This window comes from Ursus maritimus, unplaced genomic scaffold, assembly GCF_017311325.1.
Source record: "Ursus maritimus isolate PB19 unplaced genomic scaffold, ASM1731132v1 scaffold_15, whole genome shotgun sequence".
Lineage (NCBI taxonomy): Eukaryota > Metazoa > Chordata > Mammalia > Carnivora > Ursidae > Ursus > Ursus maritimus.
Window position 1 is genome coordinate 56,353,049 of NW_024423897.1, and position 26,729 is coordinate 56,379,777.

At 42.0% G+C, this 26,729-nt stretch overlaps 1 protein-coding gene across 1 annotated transcript in view; it reads left to right on the forward strand.

Annotated features, from left to right (window-relative positions):
• Positions 1–26,729, forward strand: part of SEMA5A (semaphorin 5A) — a 482,957-nt gene that overhangs the window by 286,231 nt on the left and 169,997 nt on the right. Inside the window, exon 5 of the mRNA XM_040630558.1 lies at positions 23,527–23,589. Coding sequence (XP_040486492.1) covers positions 23,527–23,589 — 63 coding nt within the window. The remainder of the gene's footprint in view (positions 1–23,526; positions 23,590–26,729) is intronic.

Consider the following 26,729-nt stretch of genomic DNA (forward strand, 5'->3'; position numbering starts at 1 on the left):
GAAATCATACACATAAACTAAAACTTAAGTGATCTGTTTTAATGGTGTTTTTTTGTTTGTTTGTTTCTGTCTATTCTTACAACATAATTCCCCCAAATAGACTTGAATTTGAGTTTGTTTACATCTTTCACAAGGAGTCCTTATTTCCTAAAAAGAAACTAGGCACAAAGCCCACCATTTGAGAGTTTCTAATCCTCCCAGTGGTTTAAAGACAACAACAAAAGTAGATTTACAAGCTAAATTCTTCTTATCAATCTCTGCAGGTGAGATAGCGAGAGATGAGGGGAGTGTGTGTTTGAGAAAAGATAATCATCATAGCGGTGGTGGTGGTTGGTTTCCGCAAGGAGGCACATTGAGAGACACCCAAGTGAAAGAGGGGAAATGTGGGCCTGGACAGACGTCTTTTAGAGTCGCTTTGTGTGGTTAACAATCCGAGTGTAACCGGTGAGAATATGATGAGGACCTAGCACAGGTCACAGGCATTAAAGACCATGTTTTGTTTTGTTTTGCAAGGACCTAAATTCAAGTCATAGAAAAAGGTTAATGGCAGTGTGCAGGTGTCCTTGAACCAGGAGAGCGAGGTTCTTGTCTCATGGTGTCGAGGAATGAATCTTGCAGACAAAGGAGAGTGAGTAAAGCCGTCAAGTTTATTCAGCAAGGATAACAGACAGAAAAGCTCTTGGGAGTGAGAGGGGTCCCGACAGGGTTGCCATTGAGGGCTATTAGGGTTGTTCTTTTAGTGAAGGCTAACCAGGGAACTTAAATCCTTTTAACGTCCCTACCGATAGCACGATTGAGGAAGGACTGGTGATAACACCTTTAGTGGCTAAGTACCTTTTTAAGATCTGTAATTCTTTGTTGGTCACAGGAGATGGTTACAAGACCCCACCTCTGATACCTAGGGCAGGTGGTCTGGTTTGTTTCCTTATCTCTGGTTTCCTTAAACCACTGCGTTTTGGGGATTTGTGTGAGCCTGACCCCACAGCCCCCTACCTACCTTTCCCTAACTAGCCCCCCCCCATCTTTTACTCAATAAGACCCTTCAGATGTATATCGGTGGGTCATATACTTGAGGGATGATCCTGGGGTGGGGAGAGGGGGAATTTCCAATTCTTATATGTTAAAGTAGATGTACAGAGTCCTGGGGATCAGGCTAAGATTGCCTTTTGCCCTTAACAAAGTGTCAGCATCTAGGCACTTGCATCCCTAGGGGAATGTCTCTGCCTGTTTCAAGGCATTTGTCAATGGGCTGTAAGTAGTAAGGAAATTTAATCATTTTTCTTCTGCCTTTGTTTCCCACATCATCCTGGTGGCTTCCAGGGCTCTGGCAGACGGAGTGGAAGAACAGGAAGTGGTTTTATTCCTTTCTTCATCCAATCTGCTTCTACTCACAACACTTCTCACAACAATGGGCGTTTTTCCCACACCAACCAATTCACCAGCAACCCGGACACCAACTGGGTGTCCTACATTCAATTTAATTCTGACGCTAGCTTCCTGGAATTCCTCAGACCCCACAGACTAGGAGCAATCTCCCCTTCAGATGCCAGTCACAAGTCCAGATGGCCTCCTGTGCTTCTGACCAGCCTGCTCTAGGTCAGGGCTTCTCTCTACCCCTCCTCAGGTTCAATAATTTGCTAGAAATGGCTCCTCTGACTCAGGAAAACACTTTCCTGAAATTTGCCAGTTTATTAAAAAAGATACAATTCAGGGGCACCCAAATGGAAGAGTTGCGTGGCCCAAAGTAATGGAGGTGGTGGTGGGCCCACCACCCTCCTAACACCTCAGTGTGTTCATCAGCCAAGGAGCTCCCTGAACCACGGCATGTACTCCGTTTCTGGAGGTTTCATTACATCAGCATGATGAATTAAATCGTGGTTATTGATGCGTGAACTCAATTTTCAGCCCTTTCTCCCTTCCTTGAATCCTGTGGGTGGGGCTTTAAATTCCAACCCTTGGCCTCATCCTGAAGCTGTCCTTGGGACCCCCAAGAGTCATGCCATTAGTGTAAACTCAGGTGTGGTTGAAAGGACCTTGTTATGAATCACAAAAGCTGTTCCTCTCAGGAGTGTGTTCCTAGGGCTCCTGAAATTCCAAGGGTTTTCAAAGCTCTGTCTCAGGACCTGGGAGGGGAAAGGGACAAAGACCAAGGATATGTTCCTCCTGGTATCACACATTGATAACAAATTTTCAGTAATTCCTTAACGCACAGAACGGTTCCTTCCAGCTTTATCCAAATATTGCAGCAATCAACTTAACATTCTGAACAGATTTTGTAGTGGGTTTTGTTTTGTTTTGTTTTTTGTTTTCTTTTTTTGGGCAGACACCTGTATCTTTTTTTTTCTTCCTGGCTGAATGGATGAAGATTTTCTAAATATTTGGAATTCCTTAGCCATTTACATGAAATTTTATTTTAAAATCTCCCCCAGAGTGGGGGGGGGGGATTCTCATCAACACTCATAGAAATATTTGTTACTCTGAACCTTTTTAAGAATATTAAGAGCAAACTTTGACCTCAAAGCTGTTTCCATTTCTCCCTTTCATTATAGCTGTGTTTCCAAGGTACACAGAGATACCTGGAGGATTAGGGTGGGATGAGAAAGGGTTTTTAAGAAATAATCGCAATCATTAAACAGTTAACAGTTTTGCAGGCTTACCGTGTGCAGGGTGTATATTCAATGCCATTTCAAAACCCTCCTTCGCACCTGCCACAGCTCTTCGAAGCTGCTGGTATTTACTATAGGCGTGAAGCAATGAGGAATAATGAGGGTGAGAGAAAGGCAGAGATTCTCCTAAATCCCGGAGCAGGATTCAGCCCAGCTCTTCCCGCCCCCAGATAAACCCAAGGGTGGCTGGAACAGGACATTTGTGGTCTTTACAAAGGAGGAGAGAGGGAGCTGTGACTTGGCCTTTGAGTCTGCAAGTGGCGCAGACAGACTGACAGCCAGACCTGCAGTCTCCCCTTCTGGGTCAGCTGCCTGGTGGCCTGACTCTCCGTCTGCATTAGGTCACCGAACACCGTCCCCAACACTGAGTAGGTTAATCAATACATTTTTAATCCAATAGTCAGGGTTTTTGTTGCACAGGAGAATTGTGCTTCCCTGAGCCTTCTAATTTCAGACTGAAATGAATCTGTAGAATTATGCCTCAGACTAGCTTTTGAGAACCCAGTTGAAGGGAAGAGGGTTAGACTTGTAACTTCTCTGGAGAGTCTTTCCAAATCAGCATGAATATTTCTATTTTATTTTCACGTCATGACACCTGACAGCTCTTCTCCCCAGGGTTCCTCCTCAGGCAGTTTTCAGTATTCAGTCTAAATGAGCATCCAGGAGGTGTCAACCAGCCGGCTGCTGGTCTTGGGGCTGAGTGATGTCACCGTGACCACCCTGACCTTTGACCTTTGGCTGCCCTTCTCTGCCTCCTGGGCTCCTCGGTGGCTGTGTGCAGAGCTGTCCAGAGGCCACCCCATCTCTGCTCACTCTTGTATATAACCGACTCATGAACCTTGCTGATCCACCGCATCCATGCCCCTTGACCTTGCCACTGGGAAACATCTGGAAGTCGTAGCCAGCACCAGGATGCCAGGCTGACCGTTCTCGTGCTTGGGTTCTGAATCACTAGGGATGCCTTACGAGTAAAGCGGTGGAAGGAAGAGGCTGGAGGGCTTCGTTTATTCTCAACAGTGTTCACTGGCCTCATCTGCAGGGAGAAAAGATAATTAATTTTTTAGAGCCCTAGAGCCTCCGTCCATAATATAAACCACATGTTTTGTGATGGAGCTGGGCATTTTGATGGCCATTTTCAGGTATAATACAGAAGCTGTGATTTCCTTTGACTGACTTTCAGTGAAATTTAATTTGGTATAAGAAAAGATTAGGGGTGTGTGTGTATGAAATTACATATATATATGAAATATGTATATGAAATATATAGTTTGTTTGCCAGGTGTGCTGGGCTTTACTTTTCCCCTTTAGAATAGTTTTGTGACCATCTCTCCATATGATAGTACATGGGCCGTGTATCCTATGGAAGCAAACAGCAACCTGATTTTCATCCATGGGGCAGATTGAAGGTCTTCAGTGCAGGCTGCTGTGCTGAGGTAATAATTGAGATGGTAATGAAGGAGTTTTCTCTGTGTTTCTTACCTGGTGGAGGAGTCATTTTCTGGATTGCTGCCAGATGCAAAACTCTTTGGGGCCAGATGTTGAATCCCACCACCCACTTATGCCTCACCGCCCTAATGGGTCAGGAAATCCATCAGTTATAAGAAATGAGCCTTCCAGTTCCTGATGAAGACTGAAGACTCCAAACCCAGCTACTCCTACTGGCTTACTTTGCCCTAGAATTTACGGAGAGCTTCCACATCCTTCACTTTGTTTCTCACAACAATCTTATGAAACAGGAAGCACAGGGATGATTGTTCCCATTATATGGATGCAAAGATTGGGTTTCAGAAATGCAAAATGATTTGCGTAAACTTCACTCATCTTGAACCCATGGTCTTAAAACCTATGGTGAAGTTTTGCCTTGAAATTGTTGCCCTCTGCTCAGAAAGTTTCTCAAGGCAAAGTCACTGTGCCTTTCTGAACTTCTAGATTCATGACTTCTGTCAACACATATTTAATTAGGATGTCCTGTGTGGCGGTCAGACTTCTAAGTGCAGGAAGTAAAATAGTGACCAAAGAAAAGGACTTTCTTCTCTTAGAAGTTTGATTATAGGGGCGCCTGGGTGGCACAGCGGTTAAGCGCCTGCCTTCGGCTCAGGGCGTGATCCCGGCGTTATGGGATCGAGCCCCACATCGGGCTCCTCTGCTGGGAGCCTGCTCTTCCTCTCCCACTCCCCCTGCTTGTGTTCCCTCTCTCGCTGGCTGTCTCTATCTCTGTCAAATAAATAAATAAAATCTTTAAAAAAAAAAAAAAAAGAAGAAGTTTGATTATAGTTGGAGACAAACATTTAATCAATTGTTACGGAAAGGGCCCGAAAATGATCAGTGTGCTGCCAAGAATACAAATGCAGTGATCCAGTAGACAGCATCATAATGGCTCCTGTACGTAAGGTGGGCAGCACCAGCCCACTCTTAGGGAGTGATGTCTGAGCTACCATCTGAGCAATGAGGCATGGGGCAGAAGTGAGAGGAAGAGATTTCTGGAGAGGAAGACCAGGAAATCCAAACATCCAGAAGACAGAATGACCTTGGTGTAGGCTAAAGGAACATAAAGAAGTTTAGAGTTGCTGAATCATAGTGGTCAAGGGGCAGAGGGATGATATTACTCATGGTCTGAGAAATGAGGGGAAGATCTCATGACATTCGTGAGCAAGGCTGAAGGCCCCAGATTATAAGTCCAATGCCAAGCCAGTGGAAGATATGAAGTGTGATCTAATATTCACGTTGGAAAGGCACTTTGGTTGAGGCGTAGAGAAATGGTGATGATGGAACAAGCCTGGAGAAAGAACACCAATCAGGAGATGTTTGCAGTGGTTCAGATGAGAGCTACTGGTAGAGAAATAGATGGGTTTGGGATTTTTTTGGTTTGTTACAGTCAAGAGGATTTGCTGGTGGATTGCATGTTGGCAGTGAGTAAATGAGGGGAATCAAGGATAACTTGTCTATTTTTTTACCTGAGTAGGTGGTGATACGAACAGAACCTAGGGGAAAAGCAAGCCAGAACACAGTGAGAGGAATCATGTGTGGTGATTTGGGTACTATGAGAATCCTTTTCAGCTATCCTGAGGGATGTCCCCAGAAGAGAGAATATTGACTTGTTGGCAGTGGACAGGAATGGAGGCACCGCATCTGGATGGTTTTTACCCTCATGGGACCAGGTGATACTCCCCAAGGAGGAAGGGTTGAGAAGAACCACAGGAGTCTCAGGCAGATGTCAGAGGCATGCCATCTTTTGGGGAAGACCTAGCAGAGGGGGACTGGCAAGGAGACTGAGAAGGAGTAGCTAGTGAGTGAACAAGAAAACCTGGGCATTGTGGGCTGCCCACCATGGGAAGAAAGTGGTTCTAGAAGGAAGGAGAAGTCAAACGCTAATGCTTTTGAGAAGTCAGTAACAAAATGCTAGGCAGGTTGATGATTGAGCTATTGCGACTTCTTGTTCCATTCCCTTCCCAGAAAAGAGCAAAACAAAAGCCAAAATAAAGCATGTGAGCCACACTTATGTCACTACACACCCTTGTTTCCAAGCAAAGATGACTATAAGGGTCAAGAGAAACTGAGCTTCTTGCGTACCTCCAACTCAGCTTCTTCCCTGGACGGTAGAATACTTTCTCACACCACCAGCGCCATTGGAATGGAGCGTCTCAAACTGACGTCAGAGAACCAACTGGAGACCTTCTGTCCAGAGCGCGTGCAGCCTTCGGGAGTTCCTTTCCCAGCCAGTACCTACATCTGTGCCTTCTGCCTGTTTCTACCACTGATTCTGCCTTCTCAGGCTTCTCGAATGTGGCGTCTTTGCTTGCTCCTCACTGGGCTTCAGCTAGGTCACCTTCTTTCATTAATTGTTTATTTTCTCACCTATTTAATCCTTTTCCTTTAGGCTTTTTTTTTAAAGCTGCATATCTGATCATGGTTCAATCTTAGATCCTTCACGTTCTTTCTGACCTTGAGCAGTTTGTCATGTTCCATGCCTCAGTTTCCCCTTGCCTCTAACTATGGTTAATGTCTTAATGTAGGTAAACTACGATGTTACCTTAAGGCTTAAAATGCTTACGTGTAAAAAGTCCTGTTTTCAAACCGCATCATCTAAGAGGCTTCATGGTCTGTCTTTCTCTCCCTTTCCAGCTTCAGAGTCCGCTAATCCCCACCCTTCCCCATGGGCTTCAGCAGACACATCTCACGCAGATCCCTGACTATGGGATGCCTTTTCACTCCTAACCCACCTTAACGTGTGGTTACCTGTGTCCAGCAAGCACGTGCCCCTTTCCTCTGCCAGGAAAAGCTCCATCCCTGCTCATGTGGAAGCCCAGCTGAATTCGTTTGCATGGCTCTCCATCTTCGCTACCCAGGGTGTTCACTTCTCGATGTTCTCATGCTGTATACTTTTACTTAGCAAATTGTATTATAATTACTCCCTTCCATTTCTTTCATCTTTATTTCGCTGAGAATTTCTAATGCGCAGGAGGCTTTAGAAAGAATCATGTTGTAACCCACATTCTTTCACATAATAAGGGCTCAGTAAATATTATGTTTACAAGTTAAGATGGATTACATAGAAATATACTGGATAATTAACATCCCCTGTTTTGGGGGTGTTTCTTTGGCATAGAACCAATTAAAATGATCACAGACATCCCTGGATGGCTTAGTCGCTTAAGTGTCCAGCTCTTGGTTTTGGCTCAGGTCATGTGGGGAGTCTGCCTGAAAATTCGCTCTGCCCCTGCCTCTGATCCCAGGGTCCTGGGACTGAGACCTGCCTCCCGCTCGCTGCTCAGTGGGGAGTGTGCTTCTCCCTCTCCGTGGGCCCCTGCTCCTGTGCTCTCGCTCACTCTCTCTCTCAAATAAATAAAATCTTTAAAAATAAATAAATAAATAAATATTGGAAAAAAATAAAATGATTGCATAAGCATGACATAGAGTTTCTGTCCATATTTCATATATCGTGACTTTACTAATATTAAACTCAGACAAGCCTCAATGACTCTCCTTCGTGTTTTTACACATTGGAGGAGAAACTTTACTTTTTCGTCTTAGGATTATTATGCGGTAACATTTTTGTTTATCACTGATGTAAAGGGAATATAGAAGCTATTCCCTAAGGTAAGAGTTTCTTTTTCCTGGGACTCATCATTATTTAAAAGAAAAGCAAACATTGGCAGAGAAGGCCTAGGGATGAAATCTTTTGGAAACGCCTAGAGTGTGGTGCCTAGAAAAGGTGAGATTCCGAGATTTTGTAGGTCACTTGTGGACTTGCTGCATCCATTTTTTAATAGGTTCAATTAAAATTGGGTAATTAAACATTATGTGTCAGCCGAATCACCCAGATTATGTATTAGTATGAACGCAAATCTAATTACGAATGACATTTGTCAAAATACCATAGAAGGTAAACCAATCAAAATAGTTATAAATAGACTGATAAGGTCTTTGAATATGCAACAAAAATGATGAACACATTGGGACAGAGATAGTTCTCAAAACCAGAAATCATTTCTAAATTAAAAAGCAATTAAATATTTTATAATTGCTATTTGGATGTATGTGTATGTGGCTTGATTTTCACAGCTACAATAATCCTAAGAAAATAATTAGGAGACCTAATTATCTATCATCATAATCCATTAAACCAGTTGCCCTTGAGAGCACAGATAGATGTGTATGGGGAAACGTTACCTTATTTGGAAAAACAAAGAATAAAATCTACTTCTCTTAATATTCAGCCTAATCAGACCTGTAGGTCTTAGGAAGTGAGGATAACTCTGTTAGCATGATTTATTTCAGAGATATTAGCACTCTTAAGGTATGACTATTCTAGAAAATACTACATTGAAAGCACAGTACTTCTCCACAGCCTATGTGATGGCTTTGGAAGGAATGCTTGGCTTCCCTCATTAATAGTGGTACTGTTTTCAGCCTTGAGAGCATTTAGGGAGACTCCAAAAGGCTGACTCCTCCAGTAGGAGGACAGCAGTGGGAATTGTGAGAATGTTTGGGGTCAACGAGTAGAGACTGGGAGGAAAGGTAGGCTAGCTCTCACTGAGGCTAAGAACCCAGGAGTGCACCAGGTCTCACTGCTCCTCGTCCTTGTCTTTCTGAGGACTGGGGGTACCTCTTCAATGGTCTGTCACACCTCCTCAGAGTTCCCCTGCCCTGTGCTATGAGAGAAAGGGGTTGGCCTCCATGTTACATGTGGGGAGGTAAGGACCCACCTTTCACTGGAATGGGAGGGACGTGGAATCTTAGAATCTCAGATTGGAAATTCAAGTGTGTTTCCTTGGTCGTACCTGCATAATGTGTGGGTGTCCTTCATGCCATACCCAGGACACTGGGCTCTGTTGACCGTGGTGCTTATCAACTCAATTTGCATGGTTTCTCTGTGGGACAGTGTTTCCTTTATTCTCCCAAATCGAATACATAAACTGATTTTGGGAATATAACCCAGAGTGAACTACCTGTTTGCAGTTCAGTATCTTCACCCCAGTGTAAGGTGCTGGAAGATGGGATCGTAGCCACACTTACTGCTCATAGATGCTCTTTGTCTTGCCTTCGATACAATTCCCCATGGGTTTGGATAATTCCACCGAACTGCGGAGTGACAGGCTAGTCTCAATTAAGTTGACTTTTGTGTCTTGAGGGCCCTTTCAGAGCTCAGGGTAGGAGGGGTTGCCAGCCAAAACGTTCAAATAAATGAGTTCATATGGGAATCAGCATTGAAACCATAACGGTTTTGTCAAAAATCTCTGTAATGACAAAGTGAAGAGGCATCATCTGTTCAGACAAACCATTTTATTTCTCTTTCCCACCGAAGGTCTTTTCCCTTTTATGAGCAAGAGAAAGCATCACATTTTATTTCCTCTGACAGGTTCAAACAAGCCAAATCAGTCTTTCAGTAGGACCCTGGTGAGGCAGGAAGGAATTAGGAGTCTGGGAGGTCCTGGCGCCCCACTCACTGAAAGGTGGGGCCCAAGCACGTGGGCTAAGATGTTGGATGCTGAAGCCAGATGACCTGAGTTCAAATCATGCGTCATCCACTCAGTAGCTTGGTGACATTGGGTGAGTTACTCCCCCTGCCATGTGCTGTAGAGGGTGAATCTGATAGTGGTGCCTGTTTCTTGTGGCTCTTGGGAGGATGATGTGTATAGTGCTGCGCAGAGAAGTAGCAGACATCATTCCCATCCAGAACTCTGGGAAATTTTCCCTGATGTAACTTGCTGGCGCTCTTTTAGGATATTTTACTGTCCCACATTGTCTGATTTCTGGTTTCTGCTGTGGCCTTGTTCCTCTGTGTACCTGTTATGCTTGGAACATCGTGTCAACTCCAGATTGAGCCCGAGCTGTCTGCAGTAGAGGCTCATCTGCTGGGTCTCCTTGAACTCGCTGTGTTGATCCAAATGGTGGGCACTGCTGAATTCTTTCGGTCAACGCTTGAAAAATCATAGACCCAAAGTGGTCCCGAAGAATAGCTTTAGATTTCCTCTGTTGATTTTGAGAGTTATGAGACCCAAGTCTACCTGAAACTCTGGCATTAAGGCTGAATTTGGCTGGTTTGGAAGCAGAATAAATATTAGCTTTTTAATAGCATACTTCTTTCTGATTTTCCCACATGTGTGAAAAATCGAAGAGAAATGTAAGCCTCAGATATGAAAAACTTCATTTTTTTTCTTTTCTATTTTTCTTGTTTTCTTCCACTTACAAATTTCGACTTCTTTAGCTTTGCTAAATGTCCTGCACATTGAGGGTTATGCGTTTTCCCTCATTTTGCATTTCTGTTTTTCATTTAATCACATTTGCTTGACTCAGGACATAGAATTACAAGCAAATAAATCATGGTCCTATGACTTTAAAAGTGAAGTTCTTGAATTTCTCTAATGTTAGCAGTACCTTTCATGTGATTGATATGATTTGCTTGATTGATTTGATTTTTTTTCCAGTTAGTTTTGAAAAACCAGAATATATTACCAATGAACTTGATTCAAGAGTGCAGTGATCCAAATAGCTTATGAATCTGTTTTGTGTGGTTTTTGTTTTTTTTTTTGTTTTTTGTTTTTTTGTGGTTTTTTTTTTTTTGTCAACTACTTTGCTATTTGGGAAATAGATTTATTTTCTTGTTATGTTTTTCTTCAACCAGAGTGGTAAAGGTAGTTTTATTTTCCTAAGACTGAAGTTACTTGCGGGTGTAGAAAGAAGGCAGTCCCGAATCGCGCATGGCACCTGGTCCAGCAGAGGAGTGGGTGCGGATGAGTTTCCTGTTACAGATGAGACAGACTTGGGCTGCTGATACCCACCCAAAGGTCAGGTCGGGCATGTGGCATCCCCCTTACCTCAACATCTACTTTTTCAGCAGGTAGTGCTCTTCCCCCTGAGTCATGGGGTTAGTCTTCCATCTGCGGCCATCCTGTTGTCCCTGCGTATATCAGCCTGAGCTCCCATCTGTCTGCTGGTGGCCTGCCACAGCCCCTACCCCAGTCTCCTGTTCATCCATCCTGGACCCCTTCTCACCCACCCCTGAGGTCTGTCTCACTTACTCATCTCACAGCGCTGGCGTCTTGCGGCCATCTTACCCATGGCTTTCCTTGGCTCATGAAAATCTCTAACTCAGTGGCAGGGTTCGTGAGTCCCGTCCTGAGCTGCATGCCAGCCTGTAAAGCCACATCCCTCTCCATGCTCTGCCTTAGTGACTCTGAGTCCCTCACGCAAATACACTTTCTCAACATTCCAGGCTTTGCACTGGCTGCTTGACTTGCTTGTCATAAACACCCACTCCTGCACCCGCTGACTCGCTGGTCCATCCCTTCGTGTCCAGCTCACCACGGCTTCCCTGGGGACTGCCCTTGATCCATCTCAACCCATATCTGGGCCTGGTGTTCGCCTTCAGTACTCCCCACACCCCAGCATGTTCCCCTCCAGCAGCTCTTCAAGATCAGAGATGCGGCTTTCATATTTATAGGGACTAACTCAGATATTTGGCAGAAACATGGAGATGAGTTTATCTCCCTGCTGACATTAAAATCATTTGTCTGTATGTGTGTGTGTGTGTGTGTGTGTGTGCGTGTGTATGTGTGTGCATGTGTGTGCACATGTGCATAGTTCATGTATACATATGCCTGTATTATTTTTCTATCGCTGCTGTGACAAAATTAACATAAACTTGGTGACTTAAAGCAACGGAACTCCATGCTCTCACAGTTCTAGAGGACAGGAGTCCAAATTGAGTTTTATGGAGCTAAGATCGAGGTGTCTCGTTGGCCATGCTCCCCCCAGAGGTTCTAGGGGAGATTCTGTTCTTTGCCTCTTCTGGATTCTGGTGGCTGCTGGCTTTCCTTGACTTGTGACCTTACAATGTCTCACTCCGACGCGCACAAATGAGTGTTTCTGGATGCTACCAGAGCCGTAAAGCTCAATTCCTTCGTAGCAAGTTGGGTAAAGTTACAACGTTTGGCAATGAATTGCCAACGCTAGCTAGTCAGAGAGCAGAAAACTACTGACAGTGGACCAGATGGGGGAGGGGGACTGTGAGCAGTGTTCACCGCTATTTGTTGTAAAATTGTACCAAAAATTTTTCTTTTTCAAACCAAGTATCTTAGACATCACATGCATCAAAAAAACTCCTGCTCTTGGGCACCTCGGTTGATCCGTCAGTTAAGTTCGGCTCAGGTCATGATGTCAGGGTCATGAGATCGAGTCCCGCATCAGGCTGTGTGCTCCACAGAGTCTGCTTGAGATTCTCTCCCTCTGCCCCTTGTCCTGCTTTCGATCTCTCTCTCTCAAATAAATAAATAAAAGTCTTTAAACACACACACACACACACACACACACCCCACTTCTTATTCTCATACTTGAAGCACTTTTGGACTTCTTTACTGGGTAGAGCTCTTTCTCATCTAAGGTTTTAGTCATAGTTGTGATAATATTTTAGGGCATTCCTCTGGTAAGTAAACTGATTATACTAGAGAAGAGAGACAAATGTGGGAGGAAATAAACGGCAAACTCACAAAGTACTGTTTAATGCTAACTTATTTGATTTAATAAGTTCCAGCAGATATTCTTAAAATTATGAGAATGTTAAATATTAACTGGAAAATGAATATATCAATAATGTTCATTAAGTTCTCATTTAACATTGTGAACATATTATAAATAATGTTTCTTGAACAGAAGTATGTCATCCTGTTTCACAGTGTATTTAAAATAAGAAAGAAATGTAACTGCCCAAATGTACACCAGAACACAAATTTTAATGTTCATTTCTCTCAGCTGCAAACAAAAACTTATGGAAATAATGCTGAATAAGGCTCATAAAAAGGGTTTTCAGTATATCCTGGGATTTGGCAAATAGATCGATATGTTCTGAAAGTGGGAGTAAAGTCAATCTTGGTAGTGGTAGGATGCATCTCAGGAAACAAGCATTTATAATGTGAATAATAAATTCTGAGTGGTTGGTTCAGCAGATATAGAGTAATTCCCCAGTAAGCATCTCTAATCTGGGCTTCCTATCTACTCCAGTGACTCTAGTGCACCCATTCTACCTCAGAACTGCAGAGAAAAGTAATCGGGTATGAAGTGGTGTTTGTCTTCCTAAAGCCAGTTTCAGAAAACAATAGAAAATATTGATGGAAAAACTAAAAACAAACACTCATCTATTTAAATCTATATTGTCTGTTAAGCTGAGTTTATGTAGAATGTCTTCATTAGGATTCAGCCAGAATATACAATAATGAGACCAAAACTGATGACCACGACATAGGTGACCTTACAGTTCCAGCAACAGAAACCAAACACACAAAAAGTCCCAAGTGGTAGGTAAGGTGTATAAAAATTATCCTGTCTCTGCATCTTCATTTACATTCATGCTGTGATTGCTGGAGTAGTTTTCTACATCTGTTTCATGTTGCCTCAAAATAAAGACCTTGGTCCTTCATATTGTTTGTGTGATATATTCCCTTTTAACCCTTTGACTGTATTTCCAATTGAAATCTCATTGTATGGCTGGGGCGCGCATTCCTGTATTCAGGCCAAAATTGTCTCTCTTCACTTCTCCCAATGGCTCTAGAGTATGATTGCCAGCCGTCCAGTGCTCTGGGTAGGAATGCTTTGGTCAAAGCCAAGCTACAAAGTTATCCGTGCAAAGACGTTTACAATCTCCATTTTCATTTAGTATATCCTGTAATTGTATTAAGACACCAGAAACTGTAAGATAAAACACATATTAAATATTTATTTAATAATAAAAAAAGACGTTTCCAGGACAGCCTTCATTATAGCAAATTGTTTGTCCCTAGAGTTGGTCTGTATCTTACAAATCATCCCCTACCAACACGCTGGTAATTTTTTTCTTTGTATTTCGCAAAGCCTCATGTCATTATCAAATAATTTTAATTTGATTGCGATGTATCTATGTAATTTCTAGCAAACATTACAATTTCTGTTGAGCATTACAGATATTTTGGTGTTGAAATGGCATCATCTCTATGATGTATGCTTTTAAAAAACACACGAGAGAAAATGTGTTAGAAGCAACAGTTTCCCCACCAAACACACTGGAAACTTAAATTAGGCAAGTCCTTGAAAAGTTGGTCCACTCTAATGGCAATACTTATCCCATGCCTGGTTGACTTTGAATTGAGTTTCTTATGTACTAATACTTGAGGAAATTTATGTATAAAAATAGACCTTCCTCTAGTAATTGGATTTTTTCCCCACCATGGTTAGGCTAACAAATTGTACAAGATGCCATTTCTTTAAACCAGGCCCACTTGGATCCATGAAAATGATTTTTTTGAAACCCAAAGCAGCTTTTGGAACTAGGCTGGCCTTCTAGTACCACTTTCATTAATAGCACGATTTTTAAAGTTAGCAATTGTTTGCTCCCTCAGTGTCTATCATAATTTTAAATATTATACCATATATCATAGCGTTCTTTGATGTTGGGCTCATTCCCAAGTTACTTTTATCACCGAATCATCCCAGTGGGGCTCATCTGTGTTCAGGAGTAGGGTTATTAGAGCTTTTCCTCTATTACTTTGTTTTTCTCCCTCCTCAGGGCCATTCCAAGCATTTAAATTGAGTATCAGAGGTGCCTGGTGCCTTAAAACCAAATATGTTAAATATGCTTCCTGGAACCCCAGGATTCTAGAGGTGCTCAGGGGTTTTCTGCATTACATATGTTCTAAGTCTATTATTTAAAAATCATTTACATGAATATACATAATATACAAAATGTTTAGGCATTGGAAACCCTCAGGGAGTTAACTTTTATTATAACATTACCTGGATTACTTGGTTTGTTGTAGGACATAGAATGAAGTGACTGCTGTTATTTCAGAATATACTCCACATTACCTGAGCTTCAAAGGTGGCCTTATTTATTACTACTTAATTTGTATAAGTCATTATTATTTCAAAAACAGACAAGCAAAAGAAAATACAGAAATAATTAGATACTGAGTGCTGTGACTCAGTGGTCATTTGCTCTTACATTTTACAAATGATTTGCTGCTGTAATCTTGCATTTATAAAGCATGCATTTGGTAAAGGCCACTTTTACTTTCTTTTATATGAGATTGTGTATAAGAATTAAAGAAATGAGCTCGGCCATAGCAACTTCTTACCAGACACATTGCCAGAGGCAAGGGAAACAAAACAAAAATGAACGATTAGAACTTCATCAAGATGAAAAGCTCCTGCACAGTGAAGGAAACAATCAGCAAAACTAAAAGGCAGCCCACAGGGTGGGAGAAGATATTTGTAGATGACGTATCCGATAAAAGGGTAGCATCCAAAATCTATAAAGAACTTACCATACTCAACACCCAAAAAACAACCCAGGTAAGAAATGGACAAAAGACATGACTAGACACTTTTCCAAAGAAGACATCCAGATGGCCAACAGACCCATGAAAAGATGCTCAACATCACTCATCATCAGGGAAACACAAATCAAAACCACGATGAGATACCACCTCACACCTGCCAGAATGGCTAAAATTAACGACACAGGAAACAACAGATGTTGGCGAGGATGTAGAGAAAGGGGAACCCTCTTGAATTGTTGGTGGGAATGCAAGCTGGCATAGCTGCTCTGGAAAACACTATGGAGGTGCCTCAAAAAACTAAAAATAACACTATCCTACAACCCAGCAATTGAACTACTAGGTATTGACCCAAACGGTACAATTATACAGATTTAAAGGGGCACATGCACTTCAATGTTTATAGCAGCATTATCAGCAATAACCAAACTATGGAGATTGCACAAATGTTCACTGACTGATGCATGGACAAAGAAGATGTGATATGTATACACAATGGAATATTACTCAGCCATCAAAATGAACGAAATCTTGCCAGTTGCAATGATGTGGATGGAACTAGAATGTATGATACTAAGTGAAATACGTCAATCAGAGAAAGACAAATACCATATGATTTCACTCATAGGTGGAATTTAAGAAATACAACAGATGAATATAGGGGAAGGGGGGGACAAAGGAGAAAGGGCAACAAACCATGAGAGATTCTTAACAATGGAGAACATACTGAGGGTTGCTGGAGGAAGGTGGTTAGGGGATGGGATAAATGGGTGATGGGAATTAAGGAGGGTACTTGTTGTGATGAGCGCTGGGTGTTGTATGTAAATGATGAATCACTGAATTCTACTCCTGAAACCAATATGGAACTGCATGTTAATTAAAATTTAAATAAAAATAAAAAAAGACATGAGTCTTCTGCTGAAGAAGTATGGAAACCCTGCTTTAGTCTTCTCTTTGCCATTGTCGGGGCAACATGAGGTGCTTAGGGAAGGAATCCTCGAGCGTCATTAGCTGTAGAAGTGCAGTGCATCATGGGCTCGCCCAACCAACTCAAGGACTCCAAAGCCTCCCATGCCCCTTCCGCATGGGAGGCCCTATGAAGGTACCCTGGAGCCATTTCCAAGGCTGTGGGTATAGAGCATTCTATATTCATTTACTTATTTGACAAGTATCTATTAAGTTCTTGTTGAATGTGAGGCATTGCTATAGGTGCTGGGGACACAAGAGCAAGAGGGCCAGTTGCCTACTCAAATTCAGCTTGCCTTCTAGAGGGAACTGGGGAGGCAGACCACAGTTTTACTAAATACATATTTATAAAGGCCCCAGTGAGGTGATAACACTTGGACATATATATGCAAGAGGCCAGGCATTAGCTAGGTGGATATCTGGAAGAAGAATGTTCCAGATAGTGGGACTAGCTTGTGCACAGACATATGGAACACTGTGGCATTGTCTGAGAACCACACTGAGGATCCCATGCCTCCCAGAACAGAGTGTGGGGTGGAGGGCACTAGGAAATGAGACAGAGAAAATAAGTGACTGGATGTGGCAGAACATTCCAGATGGCTTTGACTTTTACTCCAGTGAATGAAGGACCATTGGAGGGCTGTTGCGGAGGGGGGATAGTATTTCCATATTTGTTTTTAAAAGTACAACGTTGCTGCTGTGTAAAGAACAGACTATGTTCTCGTATTCAATATGTTTAATTTCACAGAACCAACCTAAGCTTCTTATATCATAACTTGACCATATAATTGTTGAACCCAGAGTTTCATTAATGAATCATGTCCCACTTAAGATCAATACTGGGATCATGAATAGGTCCAGAAACTTGAAAAATGAATACACTCATGACAAAGGAATCAGTCTTTTATGATTAATTCATATTTACTGAATGCCAACAGTTCTGAACTTAGGTATGCACAAATTTCTGTGATTTAGACATGTATTTTTCTAAATCGTGGGATGAAGAAAACATGACAATCAGTAACGAGGGTCACTTCAACAATTTCGATGATGGGAGAGCACAGGCTTCTGTGGGTCAGAGGACAGTGGTTTAGACCACAGGCTTCAATACAAGTCACCAAGTTCAAATTTTGATGTCCCACTTATTCTTTTTTTCTGGCTTTATGGTAAGTTATTTAGCCGATGTCCTCATCCAGAATATTATGGTAATGTTGTCTCCCACATAAAATTAGATCGAGACTTACCTTAGAGAATGTATACACAGCACCCAGCTCTGCAGTCAGCACAATGCAAGAGTTTGTAAATTGTTATCCGTATTTTGCCTAAGATTTGGCAGCTGATTTCCAGCAAAGCGATGGCCCTCATTAGTGTCCTAGCAATTGTCAGTCTCAAACTCTTATTTGGATGTCACACACTCTTGTACTGGGTTGAATGGTGTCCTTCCAAAATTCGTGTCCCCCCGGATTTCTCAGAAGGTGACCTTCTCTGGAGGTAGAGTGCTTGCATATGCAATGAGCTACCTGAGGTTTTCTTCGACTAGGGTGGACCTTAATCAAAGACTAGCATCCTTATAAGAAGAGGGTATTTGGACAAACAGAGGCAGAGATTGGAGTGATGCTTCCCGAAACCCTACAACACTAGGGCTGCTAGCCTCCACCAGAGGCTGGGAGAAGGGCAGGTAGCAGACACTCTCCTGGAGACTCCACAAGGACTAACCCTGCTGGCGCTTTGATTTCAGACTTCTAGCCTTAGGAACTGCGAGGGAGTAAGTTTCTATTGTTTAAAGCCACCCAGAATATGGTACTTCGTAATGACAGCCCTAGGAATCTAATATACTGTCTACTCAATTACAAAACAACCCTCAATTTAAAAAGATCCAACGAGGGTGCCTGGGTGGCTGAGTTGGTTAAATGCCCAATTGTTGATTTCAGCTCAGGTCATGATCTCATAGTCGTGGGATTGAGCCCTGCTTTAGGCTCTGTGCTCAGCGGTGAGTCTTCTTGTCCCTCTCCCTCTGCTCCCCCCCCCCCCCCAGCCGCTTATGCTTTCTCTCTCTCTCTGAAATAAATAAATAAAATCTTAAAAAGATCCACCGAGTAACAAAAGGCCCAAAAGCATTTAACAAGTCGGAAACTCTGCTGTGCAGCTGTCAAAGTACGTCTGATTCTGTATTCTGATGTGCAAGATGATCTTGGGCTTTCATATAAGGGTTTTAAAAATGGTAGTAACACATTTTTTATGGGATTCCCAAAGTAATCTCTATCTGTTATTTTGGATGATGTCAGTGTCATGAGAATTAAAAACCAGTCGTTGGATAATAAGACTAACACCTCCTCACAGTTCTCTGCTTCGGAGGTCGCCAGTAAGAGTGAAATGGACTTACATATTTGCCGTGGACGTAAATGTAGATGTACTACAAATTGATATTGAAAGCAACTATACAGTAGACGCCAGGAAGTAAATGCAGAGGAATGTGGAACAAATCCCTCCCAAGTGACTAAACCGTCCACCCCTTTGTGTCTTTTGTTGCACACCATTCCATCTCAAATTCCCCGTGTTTTGAACCTGTCACGTGTGGCCACTAAAGGTAATTTGTGAACATGTCTCTGCTTCAGGATAACCGGATTAGCACCTTATTGAAGGTACATAAAAATCAGTTATTTCAAGTTCCAACTCATTTGTGTTTTGCTTCTGTTTTGAACAAGGATATGGTCTCACATTGCCTGGCAATCTGTTTATAGTTGCAACCCCGATTTAACATTCTCCGGCATTTCACAGAAATACATGACATAAGAATGTGAATGCAATGTATATTAAAAAAAAAAAAAAGCCCTCAGGTGGTTGTTAATTTTTGGCACTGTGTAATTAAACTAGTTTTTTTAATGTTATCTTTTGCCAGTATCTAATTAGCAAAGCCATCTGCTGAAAGAGTAGCGGCCCATCTGCGTAGAATGTTGTTCTCTTCATTTTTATGAAAAGTATCTGCCTTTGCTGGTCCCTGTCTAATTAACTTCTCTCGCTGCGGAATGTGATAATACACAGCTTTGTTTATATACTTCTGAGAACTGTGGATTTATATGTATGTAACACGTACATAGAAAGAGCCAATCTTTTTTCTTCCCCACATTCAATTCACTCCCGAGATCGGAGCTCCGTTGATCCTAACTCGAGCATCTGTGTGTGCGTGGTGGTGAGGTATGTACTGTGTCGTGCTTCCTTCCATCCTGGGCTTCTGCAGGGATAAAATGATTTTCTGTAAACCTATTCTGTTTCCTCTTCTGTCTGTCTATAGCACCGTGGCTTCCTCAAAGTTGATGATATTGTAAGTTCCAGGTTCTCTCTGGATCTGAAATGAACATGGCTATTGGAACAATGGAAATGACTATGGTGAAATTCTCAGAGTTAGCAAGATTGTGTCCAGACTGATGGAAAACACGTATGCTTTATCATAAACTAATATCTGACGTGTGCAAATATCACCTATATGTCTGTTTCTCTTCCATCAAAATTATGTAGTGCAGTGTCTTACACTTGGTAGGTGGGTCCTTTATAACCATGTATGACATGAGAGAATGAATACAAATGCATAGAGCAAAGCTTCTGAAGATAGTTGAAGAACACAGATGTTACTGGTATATATTTACAGACAAAACAAAACAAAACAAAACAAAGATTCTACAAATGGGAATCTTCATGTCTTTTAAGATGCAGGTGCTTCACACTCTTTGCCTACTGTATACAGCCTTTGGATATCCAAGTAGCCACAGTATTACTGCTACATGTCTGCTGCCAGAAAATGTAATGAATATTAAATGCAGAACAGAATAGAGAATTAAGATTCTTTTTTTCCTCTGTGGGGCTACTGTGCAATAGAAAAATACAAGAGATGATAAAAATTAGATTTAAAAAAAACCACAGAGACTCAGGAAATAAGATCATGAGTGTTGTACTGAGATCTGAGATGTAGATTGTCAATGCCTTTGCATTTGTTTTGACTGTCATAAAGATAGGTTTGTGTAGCTAGAAAAGTGTCTTAAGAGGAAGTCACCTGGAAACATGGCTTCACAAATCAGTAGTGGGATTTGTTCCAAAATTAAGATGCATGAAAGAATAACAAGAATCTCCTCTAAGAATACAGTAAGAAGACTTGATTAAAAGAAATTTAATTTAGTAGAACAATTCTTGTGGAATAAAGAAAGTTATGACCAGGTTAAAACATAATATAATTTCAAACAGGATGAATAACTTTGAGAAATAAACTCTGCTACAGGAGGATTCTACTGATACTCATATTTCTCTCTAACAAAACTGGGTCTTCCCCCTCATAGTTGTGAAGTGCTCAGATGGGTTAAGTGCAGTTCATTGAGAGAATAGAAGGACACTATGGGATCAACATCCTATTTTAGGCCACTCTGGAGAAGACATGTTTTCCCACTGCATTCTTTGATAAATTCTGTGACATCCAGTAATATTTGTCCAGCCCTACAATAAGTAGTTCAGTCCATTCCTAATATACGTCTTGTCTATCCTGATTCAGGTAGGCAGTGAATCAACAGAAAAGCTGAACAGTCGTGATCTTCAATTAATTCTGGATTTGAATATTATTGGAAAGCCGGTTATACTGTAATAAAAATGCCTCAGAAATAACTTTGCTTCTTTTAATAACTGTCTTCAGAAAAATCTGCAAGGTTTGTCCTATTTTCTATTGGTCTAATAAACTTGTGTGTGCAGGTGCCTTTTCTTGCTAAACTGGATGAAGTAATGAAATATTCTTGAAAACTCTCCTTTTTTTCTATTACTTTCCCCATCCAATCCTTGGCCTTCAATTATCTTGAAAACACACAGGCTACTTGGGCATCAGGCAGACTGGGAAAGCTATTTGCGATTTCGGCAGAAGGATTTGAGCAATTCTGATGGCGTTTGATCAGTGCTCTTGCAGCCCTGGGACTAACCATGCTCCTTATAGGCCTTATGTTTACTGAAAAGAGAACTACTGTTTAACTTTCAACAAAATCATTGGACTAACAAGGGCCCCTACAAATGCCTCTTTATCTAAGGCTTTTTACTTTGCAGTTGTCCTAGTAATTATATAACCAAATTCTCCTGGTAATAGGAAGTCAAAGTTGCAATAGGGGTCGACTTTGTAAGAGAATGTATTGTAGTGTATCAATTCTGTTTTGAGTTTAAGTAAGGGCAAAAATACCAATGTCTTTGTTTAAATACAAACAACGTAGTCCATTTTATAAAGAGATCTAAGAAAGGAAAGGTCCGTTTGGAATAATAGGAATGCGCTTATTTTATGTGAGTTCCGTGGGGACACACAGATCCGCACTACAGGTGAAGCCCTAATGTCTTCTCGGGAGGTGTCCTCCCTTGTCATGAAAGTATTTGTCATCCCAGCACAGAATTTAAGTCATTTGTTTGCATCACATGTTGACTAGCTGTGATTTTATTGCTGCCATTAAACATTATGAACAGGAAGACATCAGCGAAAGAATTAACAAATTCTCTTATCGGATGTTGACACTGACAAAAATCGCTAAGTCTACACAAGGGAAAGCAGTTAGGATATTGTTTCTATTTGAAAGACACTGAAGTGGTTCTCTTTAGAATACTTTTCTTATGGACTCCTATTTGCCAAGGAAGAGAAGTTATACAAGATGCGGTGTTCTGTGTTTTAATCTCTATTATGTAACATTCTTTGGAGGACGGTCGATACAAGATTATGGTGCCCCATTACTTTGTTATTCTCCTAGGTTTAGGAGAATTAAAAATTATCTTCTTCCTAGAAGTGAGAGTGAAGCCATTATTCTCCTTCGTAATATTTGACGGTAGCTCATTTTTGGCTTAGTTTAGTTTATCATTTAACATTAGTTCAAATTAGCAAAGAATTGTCCCTTGCTTAAATTATTTTTTCTGATAATAAAGCACCTGGGTGGCTCCGTCGGTTAAGTGTCCTACTCTTGATATTGACTCGGGTCATAATCTCAGGGTTGTGAGATCGAGCCCCACGTTGGGCTCCACGCTGTGCTTGGAACCTGCTTAAGATTCTCTCTCTGACTCTCCCACCCCCACGCCCCACTGCTGCTCATGCGCTCTCTCTCTCTCTCAAAAAAAAAAAAAAAAAATTTAAAATTAAAAAAAATTTTCTGGTAATGATTTAAATGGTCCTTCAGAAATCCTAAATTCTTTGGAAATCTAGCTCTAATAGGAAGATAAAACACAAATCCACGTTCCATACAATAATACAAAAGATGAGCAACTCAAATTCTTAAATTGTTCCAAAAGTGATTCACAGTCTCAGCTTATAGATCGTTAATATTCGCAGGCATCATTTCTTCCCATGACGTCCGCGCTTTGTACTGTCTCAGCTGATCACAGGTGGCATATGGGAGACAGCAGCTGATGTGAAAGGAAGCACATCAACTTGGTCATCATGAGTTAGATTTGGAAAGTTGGGAAAACGTCCTCGCGAGTTGTGGCTGTAACTGGTCAGTCAGAGCTCCTACCAGTATGAAAATTACTGGTATTGGGTGAACTAATAGATGTGCTCTTTGCATGAGCTATTTCTTTTATTGACTATTCATCATTTACATAAACGGAGCTTGGGAGTAAGGAGGCGCAAGATCGTCCTCGCTCCGTTATCTTCGAATCTTGAGAAATGACATACTATGAACAGAAAATACAAATGTCTAAATGAGGATTTACATCATTTTGTTCCCAGGCTTGTCTTTTCAGCGTGCTATGGATCTATCCTGTGGTTCCACCGAAGGGACGGTTTCGGGAATTACTACAGTAGCCCCCAACTCCTTGCATGGGCCTTTCTTACAGTGATCTAAATATCACGCTGCCACTGCTGAACTACGGATACTTAGGGGCCAAGTCCTTCAAAATGCTTTGATTTCAAAGCTAAATAGAAGCCCCTATGAGTGAATTGCATGAATTTAGTGTAAATTCTATCTTAGTATGAAAACGTTGGTTCGATGGTGTGCCCACATTTCCTAATCTGATTACCAATGCCTTATTATTTATCCCCTTTTATTCAGTCAGAACCGTAACAGTCTCTGTCATTTTGGTGTTTCCTACAGGCAGTGGAGTGGGAGTGTGATGAAGCCACCAAGAAGGCCTGTTACAGTAAGGGCAAGTCCGAGGTAAGAGCATGCTGAAATTTGAAGGACTTCACGTGAAGCATTTTAATATGAAGGCTATTCCTGACAATGGTGCCTTGCAACTTGAAAAAAAAAAAAAGCGAGATTCAAAATATACATCGGGCGTCTGGGTGGCTCAGTTGGTTAAGCGTCTGCCTTTGGCTCCGGTCGTGATCCCAGGGTACTGGGATCGAGTCCCGAATCGGGCTCCTTGCTCAGCGGGGCGTCTGCTTCTCCCTCTACCCCTCCCCCTTGCTCGTGATCTCTCTCTCACATGCTCCCTCTCTCTCTCTCTGAAATAAAATCTTTAAAAAACAAAAAACAGAAACAAAATATATGTTCAGTAGATTCTCCAGGTTTTACCATTAAATCAAGATTAACCACAGTTTCTAAAAAAGGATTCAGACTAGAAGAGCAGGTCTGATTTGCACCATTAATCGTTAGGCTAAGATATGGAATCAGTTGGCTGTGATATTGTTTGGAAATATATAGGCCTAAATTTTAAAAATAACATTTTAATTTCCCCCAATTATATCTTAGAGCTAATTCCATGAAGTGACTATGTGATAAATAAAATTATTATATCAAAAATGATGAGATTTCTTTATAATTCATCTTAACAGATCTATAAACTCCCCCTCCCTCCCTCTCTCTCCTCCACCCACCCCCTCTCTTTCCATATGAAAATCAGCTTCCCCAAGTTGCTAAAGAAAGCAGTTTCTAGTGAAGGTTGGAAATACATTTCTTGAGCAACTGTGCCCAGTGTCGACTTGTGTCCACACGGGTGGCTGGCTCAGGAAGAGCAGAATTCCCCCACCTGGGTAAATCTGGTTCTAAGAAAGTTATCCTGGACCACCTTGAGGAAATTCTTTTGCAGCTGATAGAGAGGCTCATTCTGTCTCGTTCTGAGAGCAATGGCCTTACTTCCTTGGAGCCTGGGCCTTTCCAATGTGAATCCCACTTTGGGTCACAGAAGAAAGCAGATCCACAAAGAACAGCAAGAAGGGCTCCCTGTGCAAATGTGAGCCCAGAGCCAGGAGTGTGGGGGAGAATCTAGCAAATGCAGTGAGTGAACACTGATAAAAGATCCTCATGCCGTCCGTTTGTGAATAAAAGATGTTACGTACTTTATTTTACCCAATTTCATTGACATGGAGGCTGGTCTCAGCAAACTTAGTCACTGGGTTTTCCAAAACTGAATAAAGAATCCGGAAGAACGAGAGGGGAAGGAAGAAAACGCAGTCTTAGCCAGGGAAGCACTTAGAGATGAAGAAAGGGGGAAAAAAGGCAGAAATTAAGGCAACTTACTGAGAGATCTTTAACCTCAGAGAATGCTTCCGAGATAAATCATCAGAGACACAAGAAGATGTAAAGATAGCACCAGGTTACAAAAAATCGGAATATTGTCTCTGAAAATGCCCCACAAAATAATAAGTAAGTAATGAATTCCTCTTACTGAGTTTGGATAAATTATGTGTAAAATCCTGAGAAGGGGCTTTTCTCTGTGGTTTGCATTCACGTCCCTGGAATGTTTGCGTGTCTTGATGTAGCAGATGTGTTTCTTCCTGCTCACGAGAGCACAGGGAGTTCTTCGAATAAGACCACCTTCTTGCAGTGTGGAGAGACAGACTCGCCTGGGGCAGTGAGGGGGAAGGTTGTTTTTCTTTCTACCGGCAGAAAGCATTGACTTTCTTTCCATGCTTCTAATGCCTTCCTCGTCATCCCCTTTGCCTGATGACCACGGTGCCTTCCAGGGTCTGTGGGCATGCTTCCTCCTCCCTTTTGGCTTTTCCTCTCCTTTTTCTTCTGGTATTTTTCTTTTCTTTTTTTTTCCCTCGTTCTTTGGCTCATCCCTCTTCCCTTCTTGGTCTGGGTGCAGCCAGTAAGCATGATTCCATTTTGGGCAACCCATCAACAAACTTTGTGGATGCCGACCTCAGTGCCTGTTTCTGAACATGGGTATAACCCGGACCTGTGGGGTGGCCATGCCTTCCTACCCTTTCAAGGGGCCCCATCTCAAATGTTGCCCCCACTTTCAACTTGCCTACACTACCTCCTCCCTCCCCCAGTTATCACCCAGGGACTTCTGTCTTTCTCTGCAGGGATTCCTGCCCCTGCTGCACCCCCACATTGCACCAGTTACCAACAGCCAGCTGTATTTTCCCTGTCATGCTGCATTTTCATTATGCAACCCATGCCCCTGAGCTGGGAGCTGGGCCTGACGGTGTCCTCTTGAGCCCAGGACACAGCCAAAGCTGGATGTGTAACTCCACTCTCCTGACAGGTGACCAAACACGTGAAACCCACACCTGCGTAGTGAACATCATTAATCCAGGGTTCCTCGCCCTCCCCACTCTTGACGTTTGGGATCCAGTGACTCTTCGTTGTGGGGTCTCTGTCCTATTCATTGGGGATGTTTAGCAATGTCCCCAGGTCCCCAATAGATGCTAGCAGTCCCTCTCACCCAGTTGTGACAGCCAAAAATACCCAAAAATGTCTCCAGACATTGCCAGATACTGACGTGGTAAAGAATCCCTACTGTGTTTCTCCAAATGGTGAAAAGATGGGCAAATCTTCCTCCGTCCATTTCACATTGTTCTCATGTTTCCTCTAGATCACATTCATTCGTTTCACAGACTTTTTCGAAAATAACTATTTCCTTCCCCTCTCTGGACATCAGTCTCCTGTGTTCCTTATGTATTTCAGGAAACATCTGGTTATGTAGGTAACCAACGCTTCTCCTGCTGATAGTGTCTGAGTCAGTTATTTTATACGATTTAGTGTGGTAGCCTTTTACTAGTAGATCATTACTGCTTGGAGTGAGTGATTGCTTCTGTTGAATCAAAACTGACCCATGTTTTGCCTTAAGCTGTGACCATTTGTTGTCTGGTGCTTAGAAATCAGGCAAGTGAAAATCAGAAACAAAGAGGAAAGACCATCCTTCTTTCCATTAGGTAACGTACATTTGGTTGGCAGAAGGGATCAGTCCTTACTACCCTCCGCTGAGTTTTCTGAGACACAGAAGGAAAATGAGCAAAACAAACATGGTCAAATAAAATCAGACCTTCACATTCCACGTGTTTCTGTTTTTAATGGGTTAAAAAAAGTGGCAAATCTCAGTTGTTATAAATCGATTCAAACTC